Raw genomic sequence first — 18,967 nt, forward strand, 5'->3', positions numbered from 1 at the left:
GAAGTAAGAATAATAATACTATCTATCACAAAATGTTGTGATAATTACATTTAAAGGACTTAGAACATTGTAAGTGCCATTCTCTCTCCAGCAGGGCCCCACAAGAGAATTAAGCCCTAGAGAAAATGATTTGAGTGACTTGTTTTCTCAGTTCTTCCAAAGGTAGTATATAGTACCATTCTAGATGCATTGGAAGTGAGCTAAATCATTACATACAATGGATGCTTTAGGCATTAGGCTTAATTCCTTTGGGCAGCTTCAATTGAGAAGGGCTGATCAGTGTTCAATAAATGGTTGTTGTTGTTAGGTGTCTTGGAGTTGGTTCTGACTCATAGCAACACCATGCACAACAAAACAAAACACTGCCTGGTCCCGCACCATCTTCACAATCGTTGCTGTGTTTGAGCCCATTGTTGCAGCCACTATGTCAGTTCATCTTGTTGAAGGTCTCTTCTTTTTTGCTGACCCTCTACCCGACCAAACATGATGCCCTTCTCCAGGGACTGGTCCCTCCTGATAACACTTCTGAAGTACGTGAGTTCAAGTCTCTCCATTCTTGCTTCCAAGGAGTACTCTGGCTGTACTTCTTCCAAGAAGTACGAGAGCAAGCAAGTCTTTGTTCGTTCTTTTGGCAGTCCATGGTGTTTTCAGTATTCTTCACCAATACCATAATTCAAAGACATCAATTCTTCTAATGGCTAATGGTAGCTATTATTATTTTGGTTACAAGTAACAGAAACTCCAATTCAACCTGGTTTAAATAGTAAAGGGATTTTATTCATGTAAATGAAAAATCAGGTAGGAAAGATTTTCAAGATGGTTTGACTAGGACTCTGAATTAATATCTACTGTTCTTTGGTTCTGCCCTTCTTAAAGCTAAATTTAAAAAATAAAGAATATATTTTTTCCTTAAACATGGGATTTTGGCTAAAAGTCATAATGTGTCTTTTGAATACATTTAAGAACGCTAGCACATTTAGAATATAACCAAAAAAAAAAAAACCCAAACCCAATGCCGTCGAGTCAATTCCTCCTACTCACAGCGACCCTATGGGACAGAGTAAATCTGCCCCATGGGGTTTTCAAGGATGTAAGTCTTTATGGAAGCAGACTGCCACGTGTTTGTCCCGCGGAGCCGCTGGCGGTTTGGAACCGATGACCTTTCAGTTAGCAGCCAAGCATTTTAATCACTGTTCCATCAGTGCTCTGTTTGGAAGTAGTAATTGTTAAATTAGACAGTACTTTGCCTAGGTGATTATACATGATATTTCTGTGCTTAAATACGTAAGAAAAGTTTTTAAAGCTATAGTTGCATTTTTATATCTATATAAATGCCGAAATTCCATCAGTCCTGAAAACAGCTTCTCCTAATCCATATTCCAGTAAAATGTTTTTAAGACTAGTTGCCAAAAAAAAAAGGGAGGGGGGCTTATAGGGATAACTTGATGAAAGGATTTGAAGAACAGGCTAAAGGCTAGTTAGGGATGCAGTTGAGGTATGTACAAAAGCAGAGATGGTTTAATGCAGAAGAGCAGTCTTGTTGGAATGGTGTTTTGACTCTGCTGTGAAGCTACCCATTCTGCTGCTGGAGCTGTTGTAGTTCTTCCTGCCAAGGGTGTCAGAGGACAGTATGTAAGACGGAAGTGGAGGGCAGGCTCAGCTGCAGTCAGAGGACCTGACCAAATGGTATCCAAGGTCCCTTCTTACTGTGGGTAATAAGATAGCATACGGACCTCCACATTGGAAAATGCTGTGCACAGCATCCCATTATTCTCAAGGTGATTGTATAGGACCTAAAACATTTTAAAACCTACTGTAAAAGGAGCCTGTAAAACTCAGCACTGAAATAACTTTGACAGAACTTCAAAGCTCTTTCAAATCAGAATGTGTATCTTTCTGCTCTCTACCTACTCATATAGAATGATCTTCAAGTTGTATTATTGAGAGATAATAGCAAAGTACAAAACTGTGTACCTTATTTATGGTATGGGTGAAAATATGTGTGTGTGTACACGTGTTTGGTTATATCTGTACGAAATGTCATGGGAAGACTACACTAAAAAATTATTAACAGTGGTTGTCCCCGTGAAAGGGAACTCGGTGGTTGGCGACTGTTGAAAGTAAGCCCCTACTCCTCTGGTATCAAGAGTTGTTCAGTAGTTTCTGTAGATGTCTGTGGATTGCCTAATTGTAAGTAATCTGGAAATATCAATCACAACTTTGTTTTTACTGTTTAGTAGGTTCTTTACCTAAAAAGTTCACATTTGTTTGCACGTAGTATAAGTTAACCCCCTTTGCTTCCCAGTCTGTATCCCTGGGAATAGTCCCACAAAGCTGTTCTGAATCTGGTTCTTAGGATTAGGAGCACCTTTTAATCAGTTATCAGAGGAGACACAGAGCTGTTCTCCTTTTTAAAAAAGTGATTTGGAGAACTTTTTTTTTCCTCCCTTCTCTGTTTCCCAAGCAAAAGCAGACCTCCCAATGTAGCTCTGGGCAGCTCTTGACTCAGCATTGACGCTCTTAGGGTATGGGTAGAGAATCATCTGCCCTCAGAATAACTAATTGACCTCGTTAGATGAATAGCTTTGAAATTTTAGGATAATTTAAGATATGTTTTATAAATTGTACTTATTGTAAACAACTCTCATTAAGTGTTATTTATAAATATTCAGCATAGTCTACTATAAATTATTTTTCAGAGATAGTTTGGGAATGGGATTTGTTCAGAATTCAGCCAGTTAAAGGATCTGCACTTGCACTGTCCTATATCTTGAAGTATTTGAGTACATGTTGTGAAAATTATCTCTTGTTTTTACTTTGTCATATTGTCACAAAACAGAAAGAAGAAGGAAAGCTTCAAGGACAGCTTAACAAGTCTGATTCTAACCAGTATATTAGGGAACTGAAAGATCAGATAGCAGAGCTGAATCATGAGGTAAGTGATAAATTTTGATCTTCACATATTTCTTTCTTCCTTCCTCTGTATTGTAACAACACTTTGTTACTGGTTATAAGACTCTTTTATGCTAAATATTTTCTACGAATCCTTGATTATAATTAATAAGAATATTCTAAAAGATTGTCTTCTTTAATAAGGTTTTTTTTTTCTATGTCAGTATTGAAGATCTATTTTTCTTAAACCTCTCAATCATGACCTAAAATGATCAAGTATTAATATTTGCATGGCATTCGATTGTTCTGTTGTGGTCTGAAAACCCTTGATAGTTGCCTAGGTGTCAAAATTAATTAAACTAAAGTTTCTCTTATACTTATAGATTTGTGATATTTACCGTTGTGGGTAGAGGGAAGTCTTTTACTCTTGTCTTCTTTTTCTCCTCATGGTGGTATTACTGAGATTGCAAAAAAGGATACTTGCCTAATATCAGTTAACAGATTTCTTAGTATCTGAACACTTTTTAAACTGGCAGTACCTTGAATCTGTGAGATTCAACTCATGAAATTTTCAGATAGTTTACTAAGTACTATACTGCGTAGTTTAAATTATTTGAATTAATGTGTTTTGAATAGAAAGACACTTTTTCTTATTGTGATTCTAGGTCAGTTTCCTTGTTCTTTATTATTTTTTAATAATAAATACCTGGCTAAACACAAATGGAAAAACATGTTTCTTAGTTTGAATTATTTATAAAATAATCTTTATTCACAGTAATAAGATTTGAAAGGGTAACCTAAATTTCATTTGTTTAAGAAAAGAAGAAACAAGCTCATTTTGACCACTAAATGAATTTAAACCTCAAGGGAAAAGTTTGGACATTACCCTTTCCTGGTATTACATCCTTCAGTTCCCTTCAGTTAAGTCTGAGTGATTTGAGTAATACCTCCTGGAGGTAAATCTAAGAATAAAGTCTGAATGAAGAACAAACCAAACATTAACAAAAATGATTTATCTTAGAGGTTTAATTTAATTCATCCTGGAAGTGTTCTGGTCATTTCTATAAATATTGTTTTGCAGTCATGATAATATTTGGGGGATTCAGGGTATTATATAATTTTTAGTTGTGTGCATTTTTTACAATCTGTTTTGATCCAGTAGCCATGTATGAAAAAAAAAGTTACAAATATACTTATAGAAATCCTTATTCTTTTCAGAGCCCTAGGAACTATTCTGTGTTCAGAAGGTATTCCCAAAGGAAATTGTGTCTAAAATAAATCTCCCTGTTAAAATTTTGACTTCTAGTGATAAGGAAACTTTAATGTTGCGGAATTAAGAAAAGTATACATGGGTCGACTTTATGTCTAAAACTTGTCTAAAAATCAGCCAGCAAACATTAATTTTGCCTGCCATCTACCTTGACTGCAAGTAAGGATGTTTTCCTCATGAGGACTGTCAAAAAATAGTTCACATGAAGTTTAACTTTAGTGTCGATTTTTCACATATGACCTGTGAAAACAATCTCTTATCCTGTACACACATGAAAAGAAAATTAATCCACAGGCTAGAGTTTTCTGCTGTTAAAATAAAGAGGTAGACTGTGCACATTAAAGACTAGAACAGTGTGATATTTGCCAGAGTCCTGAGCATAAGCAGACATCAGTCAGAAAACAGAGAGAGGTGAGCTGAGTATAGTACAGCTGGGGACAGAACAAGTAAGGGTTCAGTGGTGAGAGTGAGCATGGGGTTGGGAGTGCAGGGGAGGCCAGATTTCACTGAAGGATTAATGTGACCAAGTACGGGAAATAGGGTAAACTGAATAGACCAGCTTTGTAGGGGGTTAAGAAAGGTGTCAAGTTTTTTGTTCTAGTGTTTTCATTCTTGTGATATACCACTTCACAGTGGAAAAAAGACAAAGCCATTCTGATCTGTTCAATTTAATACTTGCCTGTGAGCTAGAATTTACCAGAATATTTTGGCTTTCAACATAAAAATTACTTTTGAGCTATTAATATTGTATTTGTGCATGTGACTGTTAATATTTTGTCAGCTCATTCTTGTACTTCTCTAAATGTTGAAGGAAATATTGAGACAAACTTTGCAGCTACATCTTCCTGAAGACACAGCAATGTTGTACATGTTATAGCAACTATGACCACTTAGCATAGTCAGCTGTATAGAATAGTAAAGAAGATTAAGCGAGTTATTTTTAATGAATGGCTAAATATATTTTTGGCCTCTGAAATAACAATAATAGTTACTGTTTTATTTATTGAGTACCCACTATGGCCCAAGCATTGTGTCAGACACTTTATTATTACTGACCCTAATTACAATCCCACATGAAGGTGGTATTGTTCTCAGTTGCATGAATATGGAAACTGAGACTCAAAATGATTAAGTTATTTGCCCAGGGTTGTACAAGTAGTAAAGTTTGAGCCAGGGTTGAATCTAGGGCAGCCTGCTCTTTTGTGTGCTTATTACATAGACTTAGATAAGAAAACATGTTATTCATCCTGGAGTCTTAAGAATGGCGATTAATGACACTGTTTTAGATATGTAGTTCCTTCCTGACACAATAATCTGCATCCCAGTAAGTGAAATCTGCAATCGACACAACCACAAGAACTCCCCATCTCTCTCTGCTGGCATTGCAAATACGAATTTATCTTCCCTTCCTGTTTTTTTTTTTTTTTTTTTTAGAGATCCATCTTAATGCCTTCTCTGACTCTCAAACCCTGCATTTCTACCCTTACCACCTTGCTAATTTCACTTCTAATTTTACCTACTTCCCACAGAAATTTTTTAATTTTGAGCCTCTTAACTTCTGCCAAGACCATCACAGAAGCCATTGTGGAAACCCTGATGCCCCAAACATGGCAAGAGCTGTGGTTGAATTCTCCCCCATTTCCCACATCCAGTCCCCATGGCATAGGAAAGGACCTTGGTCCCCAGTGCAGGTGCTTTCCTTACCCTGTCCTCTCCACCTCCTTCCCTCCCACCATCCGTCATCAGCACATCTACTATATATAGTAGGTACTGGGCTTAGAACTGAAGATAAAAAAAGATTGAAGGACAGTCCATACCTTGATGGAGCTTACATCCTAACAATGGAGATAGGCGTGTAAATAAACAAATAGCAATATAATACAAAAAAGTACAGCAGTAGAATAATCCAGTAGCTACCATTCATTTAATAGTTGTACTGTGCCAGACATTGTACTATTACATTTCCATTATTTCCTTAATCTTCATAACAGTCCTGTGAAGTAGGTAGCATCGTTATGGTTCATGTTTTACGCTGACAAAACTGAAGTTCAGGGAGATTAAGTAACTCCTCGAAGTCTTAGACTATTCAGTGGTAGTGGTGGGATTTAACTTCAGGCTATGTGACTCCAAGCCCATGCCCTTAATCACCATAAGTTATAGAAACCAAAAAAAAAAAACAACAACAAGCCCAGTGCCATCAAGTCGATTCCGACTCATAGTGACCCTACAGGACAGAGTAGAACTGCCCCACACAGTTTCCAAGGAGCACCTGGTGGATTCAAACTGCAGACCTTTTTGTTCGCAGCTGTAGCCTTTAACCACTGCGCCACTAGGGGTTCCGTATGCTATATTAAAAAAAAAAAAAGCTATATAGCCGCCTTAAAAACATACAGGAGTATATGTTTCAAAAAGCGATTTGAAAATGTTTTTGAAATACAGATTATATTTTTTCACTTGTTCTTGATGGTGCTGTGATGTTTGTGGTTCTGGTGGATGTTCTAGGAGCAGGTAAATTTATTCCAGACTAAGAATAGTTCACTTATACTAAAAAGTAAATATTTTTCCAATAAACAGCTTTAATAAATTTTATGGTGTCCTAATAGTTTTGATGTATCTTATATCCTTAAAATCTCACAAAAGCGATTCTAATTCTGTTTGCTTAGTAGCTTTTCTATGTAAATTTTTACTGTTTTCGTTAATCTTTCTACATGTAGCCACTAAACCAGATATAAAAAAAGAAAAAAAGATATAGACACATGTCAAATAATTATTTTAATCTTGACAGCTATCCTGTGAAAAGTATTGTTATATCCATTTTTTAGGATCAGAGAAACTAAACAACTTGTTCAAAGTCACATGATTCATAAGTGGCAGAAACTGGAATTCTGGATCAGGACTTTCAGTTAGCTTCAGTGTCCTAAACTGGAATGAAATGAAAGCAAAACAATTATGTGCATTTAAAGAAAGATTAAAAAAAAAAAAAGCCTTTACAGCATTTTTATTTATTAATACCCTACCTTGCTCCAGATAAGATTAAGGAAGCTTATAAATGGCACAAACTATCAAACTAATTTTGTGAGGAAAAAATAACACAACTATAGGGTCACTATGAGGCGGAATCAACTCGACAGCAACGGGTTTTGGTAGGAATGGAACCTATGCATGGTATACAAAAATGCAAACCACAGAAGTATCTATGTATTTGCCATAAGTGGGCCTCAGACTTGGCTCTAAGGCTTTCAGCCATTAACAAGAAGCAGAAACCTGTTTACTTGGACATTTCAGGGTATCTGTGTGATAAAAATGGGGGCAGTGGTGGTTCAGTGGTAGCGCTCTTGCCTTCCTTTATTTCCCTTTAGAATAGATTTCTTGCCTTCCTTTATTTCCTGACCAATGCGCCCCATGCTCAGCCACTACCGTGCTCAGTCTGCCGGTGGAGGCTTGTGTGTTTCAGTGAAGCTTTCAGACTAAGATGAACTAAGAAGAAAGGCCTGACAGTGCAATTCTGAAAATCAGCCAATGAAAACCCTACGGATCACAATGGTCTGACCCACAGCTGATCATGGTGATGCCACAGGACCAACTAGTGTTTCGTTCCGTGGTGCACAGGGTTGCCCTAGTAGGAGGCCAGTTTTAAGGCAGCTAACAACAACGTGATAAAAACATACCAATTGGTTGGGAGAGCCACAACTGTTGCTAGTACCAAGACCAAATAGCAGTTTCTCTATTGCTTCTTCATAAAGGAGACCTTCTAGTATGATTTCGTCAGCTATAACTTTACATTCTATAAAAGAGTTGATTCATAATCATAAAAATGGAACAATTTGAAGTATAGAAGTATAACATATATTCACAAAAGTGGCCAGGTCACAAGTTTACAGCTAAGTAAATTATCATAAAGTGATCACACACCTATGTAACTACCACCCAAGTTCAAGAAATAGACCCCAGAGCCCCATTCATACTCTCGCCAACTACTACTCACTCCCTCCCTCCCCGAGAGTAACCGGAATCTTGACTTCTAACCCAGCAGTTAAGTTTTTGAACTTTAAATGTCTGCACAATATGAATTCTTTTGTATTTTGCTGCTTTTGTTCAACATTATTTGTGAGATTTAACCACGTCATTTTAAAATGTAGCTGTAGGTTGTTCATTTTTATTGTTGTATAATCTTCTTTTGAGTAAATATACCACAGTTTTGTTTTTGTTGATTCTGTTGTTGATGAGCATTTGGATTGTTTCCAATTCTGTTATGAACATGGCTGCCAGTGAGCTCTCCTGTGTGTGTTGCTGGGTCACAGGCATGCATACGTTCAACCGTTATGGACTGACAGCGAGTTTTCCAGAGTGGTTCTGCAAATTTACACTCTCTCAAGCAGTGAAAAAAGTTCTTACTATTCTACATCCTCATCAATACATGGGACTGTTATCTTTCTAATTTTAGCCATTTTTATGACTGTGAAGAGATTTCTCATTATGGTTATAATGTACATTACCCTGATTACTAATGAGACTGATTACCTTTTCCCCAGCATCTAGAACAATGTTGACATGTAGTATGTACTCTATAAAAAATGTTTGAATGAGTAAATGATGTTCTTGAAGGGTTTTGCTGACAAGGTAACATATAAGCTGAGATACGAATGTTAAAAAGCCTCCTGGTATATGAAAACCAGTGGAAAGAACAGTCCAGGGAGAAGAAACAACTGGCATAAAGAGCCCAGAATGAAAATGAAGTACTCTTACTGAAAAACCACACTAGTGTGCCTGGAGTGTAGTGGAGGATGGGACAAGTGATGTGAGATAAGATTAGAGAGATAGATGGGATCAGATCATGTGTGGTGCTTTGTAAGTCAGGATAAATAGCTTGGGTTTTATTCTTAGTATGGTGGGAAGCCTTTGGATGCTTTTAAACAAGGAGTGATATGGTCTGATTTGTCCTGCCTGCTGTATGGTGAATTGATTGTAGGGGAGCAAGAACAGAAACAGCGAAGTTCGTTAGGAGGCAGTTACAGTAGTCCAGGTAAGAGGAAATGTGGCTTAGAAGGATGGAAGAAGTGAAGGTGTTAGCAATGTGAGTGTATTGGAAGTATGTTTTAGAGGTAGAGAACTTGCTGATGGACTATATCAATGGCAAGAGAGAAGGAAGTCAATGGCTCCAGAGACTTTTGACTTGAACATTTGAGTGAATGGTTAGTGTCATTTACTGAGGTTGGGGAAGAGCTCTGTTTTGTTTACGCTAAGGTTGAGATTCCTGTTCAACATTCAAATAAAGATACCAGGTAGGCAATGGGTATGTGAGTCTGAAGTTCCAAGCAGAGGTTAGGGCTTAAAGATTTAGTTGTCACTGGCATGTAAATAAAGGTTCCTCAGTGACACAGTTTGTGCTTGAATACTAACCTAAAGACTTGGGATTCAAACCCACCCAGCAGCATCACAGAAGAAAGGCCTGGTGATCTGCTTCCATAAAGATTATAGCCAAGAAAACCCTGTGGAGCTCAGTTTTCCTCTTTACCACATGGGGTCACCATGAGTTGGAACTGACTAGACAGCAGTGGCTTCGGGTTTTTTTCTTTTGGTTGGCATATAAATGACACTTGTATAGAAAGAGAAGGGGGTCCAGGAGCAAGTTCTGAGTCACTCCCAACCTGTAAAGTCAAGAAAGAAAAACCATTAGAGGAGACCAAAACCATCACCAGTGAGATAGGTAGAAAGTCGGAGAATTGGTGACACAGAAGGCCCCAGAAGGAAGACTTTGAAGAGGAAGCATTTTGGCATCATTTATTTTAATTATATTTTAAACTTCGGTGATCCTTCTGAAGAATGAACTTATTGAGAAAGATTTCTTCAGCTTCTTTCACCATGTATAAAAATGAGGAATGATTTAGGAAGAAACTTGAAACGAGGAATGGTCTCTCATTGAACAATTACAAAAGTGCTCTTCCTAAAGAAATCAGAGAAATGTAAGCTACTTCACTACAAGGGTGGGAAAAAAGAACAATTATAAGATGCTGTAAACAGTCCTGGTGGGGCAGTGGTTAAGCACCTGGCTGCTAACCAAAAGGTCAGCGGTTGGAACTCACCAGCTGCTCCAAAAGAGAAAGATGTGGCAGTCTGCCTTCTGTAAAGATAACAGCCTTGGAAGCCCTATAGGGCAGCTCTGCTCTGTCCTGTAGGGTCACTCTGAGTTGGAATCGACCCAACAGCAATGAATTTGGTTTTTCATTTATAAACACATACAACCCAGGGAGGTAAACCAACTTTCTAGGCATAGCCATTGTGCTGTTTTCCAGTATCCAGAAGGTCTTCTGTCATTTTGTCTCCTTTGTTGAGTAGGCAGTTTTTGAAGTTAAATCCCTATAAATTACAGCAATCTTCTTGTGTTATTTCAGCCCATTAAATAGACAATTAGGTGTCTGAATAAATAAATGGAAATCTAAACAAAGCCTCATTGTAGTTGGCTTAGAAAATGTTTATATGTGAATACCCTTTAAGTTTTTTAATTCTGATGACTCTGTTTATATACACCTGAGCTATGGGTTTAATTAAATACCCACCAGAAAGTGTTTTTTTTTAATGTCCTGAACATTTTCAGTACAACAGAATGAAACACTGCCCAGTCCTGTGCCATCCTCACAATTGTTGCTCTGTTTGAACCCATTGTTGCAGTCACTGGGTCATTCCATCTCCTTGAAGATCTTCCTCCCTTTCACTGGCCCTCTACCAAGCATGATGTCCTTCTCCAGGAACTGGTCCCTCCTGACAATATGTCCAAAGTTCTTGAGACAGTGTCTCGCCATCCTTGCTTCTAAGGAACATTTTGACAGTCCATGGTGTATTCAGCGTTCTTCACCAACAGCACAATTCAAAGGCATCAGTTCTTCTTAGATCTTCCTTATTCCTTGTCCAGCTTTCGCATGCATATGAGGCGATTGAAAATACCATGGCTTGGGTCAGGCACATCTTAGTCCTCAAAGCGACATCTTTGCTTTTTTAACACTTTATTTTACCTTGCTAAGATACTGAGGAACAGATATAAAAGTAGGAGGGAAACCAGTAGAGAGAGGCACGTCTGAAACCAAAGAGAGAGACTTCCCCTGCTCAGTTTGTTTTTAGTGTGTGGTACTGAAAATAGCATTCATAGAGATTGATTTGGTGGCTGAGGGTAAAGCTTTCTTAGTCAAATGAGAGAAAACCCATAAAATACAATCTACTTCCTTGATTATATTTTGAAATAGTTTGAATTATGTCCTTCTGAGGTGCTGATCCAAAAGATGCGTTCAGAGCCAAATTGAATCTTTTCTGTCTAACTTACTTTTGCATTATCCACTAGGCTACCTAGGCTGTCAGTCACACTTGTTTTGTCAGTGCTTTATATTCTTAAATATTGAAGTCCAGGCTCTTCAGATAAGCCAGGACTTTGATACACAGTCAATCACTTAGAAAATAGTTTCTTTTCAATTGAGTAATTCAACTTTTAAAGGGTATTTTTAAAAGAAGCAGTAACATAACACTGACAGTTTTTCAAAATAGGCACATGTGAAAACATGATCCGCTAACTTACTGTCAATTAAAGGGAAATTGATAGCTCTCTCAGATTTACAAAAACGAAAAGTATCAAATTGTGGTTGGAAGTCTTTAGTGCAGTAAATCATGTGCTTTTCATGGGCCATATCTCACAACTGCAGTTGTACGTGAGATAATCAGATTTTCACTCCCCACAGGCTGGACAGCTGAAAATGTCATACCAATAGTACATGTCTAAGACTTAGTGCTGCTTTGCAGCCTGTCTGATTTAACTTGTTGTGGTCAGTCTGAGGAACCTGTGATATGATAAGATAGCATTCATGAGGTCATGTGGTTTGCAAGTACCCAATCTTAACAGAGCAGCCTGTGAGCACCTCAGGATGAGGAAGAGTGGGATACGGACCTTGTCTGTTTGAAAGCTTTTTGTGTTCAGTGACAAAATAGTGTGCGTATGTGTATATATTACATACCTAAAGTATTATTTTTCCCCTAGAAGTTAGCTTTAATTTCTGGGGGAAAAAAGTGAACACTACAAATGGATTCATCTCCTTTTACCTAATACCTTAGTCTAAAACATTAGCATTTTTATTGCAAATATTTTTCTACCTATTTAAAATTAAACTAGAAGAGGTAGCCACCATTTCTGCCCCTACTGAGGAAAAAACTGGGTGTAGAAGATGAACAATGTTGGTAAAGTTTTTTAATCAAGTAAAAGCTATTTGTATTTTTTCTAAGTAGAAGTTACTTATTTTCGGTCTGGCAACATCTTCATTGGAAACATACCCACAAAATGGCTGATTTTTTTTTTTTTTTTTAATGTAACATCTTTTTTGAGAAATGTTTGACCCATGCAGTTCACACATGTGAAGTGTACAATTCACTGGTTTTTAGTGTATCGTGGAGTTCTGCAAAACCATTATCACAGTCAGTTTGAGAACATTTTTACTACCCAGAAAGAAAACCCATACTCTTAGCAGTCACTCCGCATTTATCTCCAAATCCATCTCCTTCAGTCCTAGGCAACCACTAATCTACTTTGTTTCTGTAGATGTTCTTATTCTGTACATTTTATATAAATGGAATCATACACTATGTGGTCTTTGTGACTGGCTTCCCTTAGCATAGCATAATGTTTCACGCAGCATAATGTTTTCAAGGTTCATCTGTGTTGTAGCATGTGTCAGTACTTTGTTCCTTTTTATTACTGAATAATATTTCATTGTATGGTTACACCACCTTTTATTCATTAGTTAATGAATATCCAAGTCGTTTCTGCCTTTTGGCTATTATAAATAATGCTTCTGTGAACACTTTCATATACAAATTTCTATGCGGACATGTGTTTTCATTTCTCTCAGGTTTATACCTAGGAGTGGAATTGCTGGTCATGTGGCAGCTCTTCATGTGTAACTGAGAAACTACCAAATTGTTTTCCAGAGCAGCTGTACGTCTTGTATTCCCAACAGCAGTGTATGCGGGTTCCAATTTTTCAATATTCTTGCCAATACTTAGCTCTCTTTTTGATTATACCCATTTTTTAGTGGGTATTTCATTGTGGTTTTGATTTGCATTTCCCTGATAACCAATGATGTTGAGTATCTCTTTATGTGCTTCTTGGCCATTTATATCTTTTTTGGAGAAATGTCTACTTAGGTCCTTTGCCCATTTTTTAATTAGGTCATTTGTCTTTTTATTATTGAGTTCTAAGTTTTGTTTATATTCTAGACACATGTCTCTTATCAGATATGATATCTGATTTTTAAATATCTTTCTTTAAAGTGCTTTTAAACCAGAATAATTTCTGCATGACTAGAATGGTTTTCAGGCTTTCTTCTACAGAGCATTAAGTGATAAAGTAGTTGGCTTTTGAGATTAAGCCTGTGTTTTCATAGGAAAATGAAATGAGCTTATTTTAGAAGTCATGGCCTTAGGCATGATACCAAAAGCATAAGCAACAACAAAAGAAAAAATAAATTGGAAATATCAAAACTGAAAACTTTTGTGTTTCAAAGAACATCATCAAAAAACTGGAAGGATTACCCACAGAATGGGAGAAAGACTTTAAAATCATGTATCCGATAAGGAGCTAAAGGTAAAGGAACTGATAAGGTAATAAAAAGGATTGAAGTACTGACACGTGCTGCAACACGGATGAACCTTGAAAACGTTCTCCTGAAACATTATGCTGTGCTAAGTGGAGCCGGTCACAAAGACCACATATTGTTTGATTCCATTTATATAAAATGTCCAGAATAGGAAAACCTATAGAGACAAAAAGTAGATTAGTGGTTGCCTAGGTCCGGGAGTGATGAGTTTAGAGAGAAATGAGGAATGACTGTTAATAGATACAGGTTTTCTTTTGGGGATGACAGAAATGTTCTAAAATTGATTGTGATGATGGTCTTACAACTCTGTGGATATACGAAAAGCCATTGAATTTATACACTCTAAATGGGTGAATCATATGTAAATTATATCACAATAAAGATGTTAAAAAAAAAAATCACAGTTTTGTTTCCTGGAGAATTTCCTAACCTGAGATTCATGAATTGTTTGCAAATATTGTGTGCAAAACACATATATGCATCTTTTGAGGAATAGGTTCATAATTTTATCGTGTTTCTTGGGTGAGCTGACAGACACCTAAAAAAATTTAAGATCACTGTTTTTGAGCCATTAAGTTGACCATGGTATTTAGCAGTTGTTGTAACATAACATATAGATGACAGACTTGGGTGAATTAACTTTCTTGATTTTCTGTTAACTCTGTTTACCATCCTACATTCCAATTTATTTGTAAATGTTTAGTGGTTTGTGCCTGCCTATGTAGACAGTGTAGGACCTAGAAGAGTACTTGGTATGTAGTAGACACTCAGTAAATAATAATGAATGAACATTATGAGAAAACTTGACTATGCCTAACAGACCAGACTTGTTAGCAGAATTTAAGAGCACCAGCTCTGGAGCGCATGAATCCCAGCTACGCCACTTTCTACCTTTGTAACTTGGGGCTAGTTAATTAACCTCTCTGTGTTGGGGGGCGGTTATTGTTGAGAATTGTTGTTATTGTTAGCTGCCACAGAGTAAGCACCCAGCTTGTGGCAACCTCAAGCACAGCGGAACAAAATGCCCAGTCCTGCACCATGCCCGTGATGGTGGTGGGTCAGACCATAGTGATTCATGGGGTCTTCACTGGCTGATTTTTGGAAGTAGGTCACCAGGCCTTTCCCCCTAGTCCATATTTGTCTGGAAGCTCCTCTGAAACCTGATAAGCGTCATAGTAACATACAAACCACCGCTGACAGATAGCTGGTGGCTGTGCTTGAAGTATAATCAAACTCTGGTCTCCCTCATGGAAGGTGAGAATTCTACCACTGAACCACCAGTGTCCCCATTGGTGAGGATTAAATTAGCTAATATTTGAAAAGCACTTAGAAACACTGCCTGGAACATAGCAAAAACACATGTACACATACAGTCATAGTATTATGAATTATTAAATCAATCTGATGGCATTACTCCCTGGCTTCAGTGACTCCCCCATAGCCATAGCCTTCATGATCAAGTTCAGACTTTTTAGCACAGATTAAGATTTTTCATAGTGTAGTCTCTGCTTTCCTCAGCAGTTTCATCTCTCACTCTGATACCTGTATCCAGCCACACCAAACCACTCGAAGTTCCCCACTACATAACACATTCTCTGGCTCCCAAGACTTTTCACATGCCACCTGTGCCTGGATTTCCCCCTCCCCACACCTGCTCATAGTTTAAGACCCAACTCAAGCTTCGTCCTCTTACTCTTCCTCTAAGAATTCTCTCGTCTAGCCAGTGTGCTGCTGCTCCTGTGGGCTGACTAACAGTGTGCCATTTAGGAGTCAGCTGTTTGGTTATCTGTCTCCCCCTCAAGACTTTTAACTCACTGAGAGCAGAAGCCTTGTTTGTCTTTGCCTTCCCAGCATCTGGTACAATGCTTGTTACCTAAGACTCAGTGCACATCTGGTTAAGTGGTTAGGTGGGTTGATAAAACCTATGATTGTTAGAGAACAATTAATTCCTCTTAATAGGATTCAAGACAGAAAAGAAATACTTGGCTTTCATGCAGGTGTTTTGCTAAAGATTTGAATTTTTTTAAAATGTTTCAGCCAAAGGTTAAATCAAGTGAAATCTACATGGTACTTTGATGTAGCTTTTAAAGTTCAGAGTGAAACAAGTGTGAAGTGATTTATTTCCTGTAGTTGGTCATAAATTTACATAGAACACATATATTCCTAGCCTTTTCATCATTGACATTAGCGTACCTTCTAAATAGTGTAAATGGTTTCAATTTTATCAAGATGTGTCAGCTGCCAGGAAGAGGACCTTCAATGGCAGTTTCATTTTGTTTGCCCAGAGTACTGGATAAATCTAAGTATGCACTGTAGAAAACCTGTAGAAACAATTCTTTGTAAATGACTTTATGTACACCTCCCCCCACCCACCCTCAGCTTCTCTGGTAATAAATGTGCAGTGTTAAATATCTTCAATTCCAAACTTTCTACCTTTTTCACTTATTAAGTGGGTACGTATGTTTTTCTTATTTTAGAAAAAAATGTGTTAACTATTGCATTTTACATATTTTATGTAAAATCTGCATGTTTTAAGTGTGTTTTGTCTATTTTTTATTTTAATGATTTACTTAGCCGAAAGCTAAAAACCTTTCTAGCAATGTCTATTTAGTATTATTTCAATAAAATTATTTATTTTTTTAACTTAATCTAACTTTTCAATACTGTATAGACTTGGATTTTGTCTCTTGTCTGTGTAATGCAGTAATCCAAAAAGTCATGACCTCTAGTTGATTGCTTTTATTGGTTTCCTGTTCTGATTCACTGGAAATCTTTTGGTTTGTGTGCTTGTTGCTAGTTTTATTCTTTGTCATGTTTACAATTCAGTTTTTGAAGAAGCTGATTGAAGACAAATTTAGCATCTCACGTCCTATTTGAATTGATTTTATATTTTGAAAACTATTAAAAGAATTCTGTAAGGAGTCCCAACAAAAGTACTAAACAAACTCTGTTTTGGGAAATAACAAAAGAAAAACAAAAAGTAAACCTCCAAAATCTGCAAATACAAATCTAAGGGATTATTGGAGCCCTGGTGGCACAGTGATTAAGAGCTCAGCTGCTAAACAAAAGGTCAGTAGTTCAAATCCACCAGCCACTCCTTGGAAGCTCTATGAGGCAGTTCTACTCTGTCCTGTAGGGTCGCTGTGAGTCGAAATCGACTCGACAGCACCTAGCAACAACAAGTGATTATTGAACTTGCTATCCAAGTGTGAAGCATAGTTACTTAAAATTTTACATTATCATACATCACTTACAGAAATATTACATTTAGCTTAAAAAGGTATAGCTCTATGTTTTACAAAGATTGATTATACAAACCCAAATGTACAAATATGAGCTTTTATAATCTGATATGACTCAGTCTTGGAAACTTACCGCAACTGTTTTGCAGTTCACTTGGTATCACATGACTCACTTCAATGGTTTAAGCCCTGTCTAGTAGTGATCAAAGTTCATTTGGTTAGGGGTTTTTTTTGGTGTGTGGATGACTTTTTTCCACTTTGTTGTGGATTGATTGTCTTTCAAAATACCCAGTTCAGTCCTTCCCCTTACTCTTTTGAATCTCAGAAAGTGGTAATTGTCTGAACAGTTCAGCTCCTACTCACACATAGGGAGAAAAATTAAAAACTTGAAATAATACATGTGGAAGCACTTTTAACTGTAAAGCCTGTTGCTGTCGAGTCGATTCCGGCTTGTACCAACCCTATAGGTCAGAGTAGAACTGCCCCATAGGGCTTCTAAGGAGTGGCTGGTGGGTTCAGACTGTTGGCCTTTTTGGTTAGCAGCCAAGCTCCTAACCACTGGGCCACCAGGGCTTCTTGAACTGTAAAGCGCCATATAAATATAAGGGTTTATTATTAATTCCATTATACCTACATTTTAAATTTGATGAAGGATAACCCGTTGTGCCTTTTTAAAATCAAGTGTAAAAATCAACCCTAACTTTTTCAAGTTACCGGTATCCCATAATGTGCTAAAAGAAAGCAAACACACAGGAGCGTGTTGTCTTCTCTGTCCGTGTGAATACTTGCCCCGGTGATCAAATTGTTTTAGTACAGATGTCTCTATTATTCATTAAGCTCCTATGTTTAAGAATTATTAAACTCAAACTGTGAAGCTTCTCTGTTTTACAAAAGAAACCTCTACCTTAACATTTAGTGGTTTAGCTAATAAAGTAGACTAATGAAAATTTTGAAAAAATATTTATGTATCCTAATGATTATGAAATCCTTTGGGGCTTCAAAATAATCATCCCTGCAAGTTTTCTCTGCTTAAATTTTCAACGATAATTTTTATGTGCAATGGTTGTAATAGTTTCTAATAGTCTCTTTCAGCGTTTGAATTTTTACTATTATGCAGTTAGAAACTCTGCTGTTTCCTGTCAAAACCTACATCCATCAGACTATGAACATGACAATTTCCTGTTTTCTTATTAACCCTACTGCATTTTGTGCTTCACTCTTTGTAAGCTGCATATCTTCGTGTATCACTTTCCTTTTCTAATTACTAAGTCCTTTTTAGGGGGCCATTGTTTAATAAACATGCAGAGAAGTCCTGAAATGTAATCCCTATGTTGATAGTAAAAAGTTAAGATTTTGTTAGCTTTTAAAGTTAGGATACGTGCATCAAAATATCTCAAATATTGTTGAAATAAATTCTGCATGTTTTTAATTTTTTACTCTCTCTTAATGCATAACACGATGAAGCAGTCCACGTCAGGTAAGAAGCAGTAGATTATTTAGGTCTTGCATATTTGTACTCCCGTCTGTCTGCTTACCAGTATTCTCATTCAGAATTTAAAAGAATGGGATGTAGGTAATAAGTACCTGAGGCTTTTTTCAAGTTAGAATGCAAAGTTCTAGGATACAGAAATGATTAAAACACTCCCCACCATCAGAGGGCTAACAGAAGAGATAGAATATATATATTGTCCATTAGACAGCGAGTCATTCCATATTTTTCCAGACACTGCTGATTTTAAATATTTAACCCCAATGTTAGATCATCTGATTTGGAAAAAAGCTGTTTATAAATAAACACTCAAAATAAATAGATATACATATAAATCCATATATGTATGTACACATATGTATTTATGTCAGTGGGTAGAATACCTAGGGAAGTGTTTATGCTCATTGGTTTATAACAAGTGCTATAAAAATTATAGAAAAGA

The 18,967-nt window shown here is 37.0% G+C and overlaps 1 protein-coding gene across 8 annotated transcripts in view; it reads left to right on the top strand.

The window, feature by feature from the left end:
* The window catches only part of EVI5 (ecotropic viral integration site 5), a 261,524-nt gene that overhangs the window by 222,424 nt on the left and 20,133 nt on the right, over window positions 1–18,967 (top strand). For all 8 annotated transcript variants that reach the window (XM_049879778.1, XM_049879780.1, XM_049879782.1 and 5 more), the window contains one exon: window positions 2,840–2,935. In XM_049879778.1, coding sequence (XP_049735735.1) covers window positions 2,840–2,935 — 96 coding nt within the window. The remainder of the gene's footprint in view (window positions 1–2,839; window positions 2,936–18,967) is intronic.

The sequence above is a fragment of the Elephas maximus genome, chromosome 3 (genome assembly GCF_024166365.1).
Source record: "Elephas maximus indicus isolate mEleMax1 chromosome 3, mEleMax1 primary haplotype, whole genome shotgun sequence".
NCBI lineage: Eukaryota > Metazoa > Chordata > Mammalia > Proboscidea > Elephantidae > Elephas > Elephas maximus.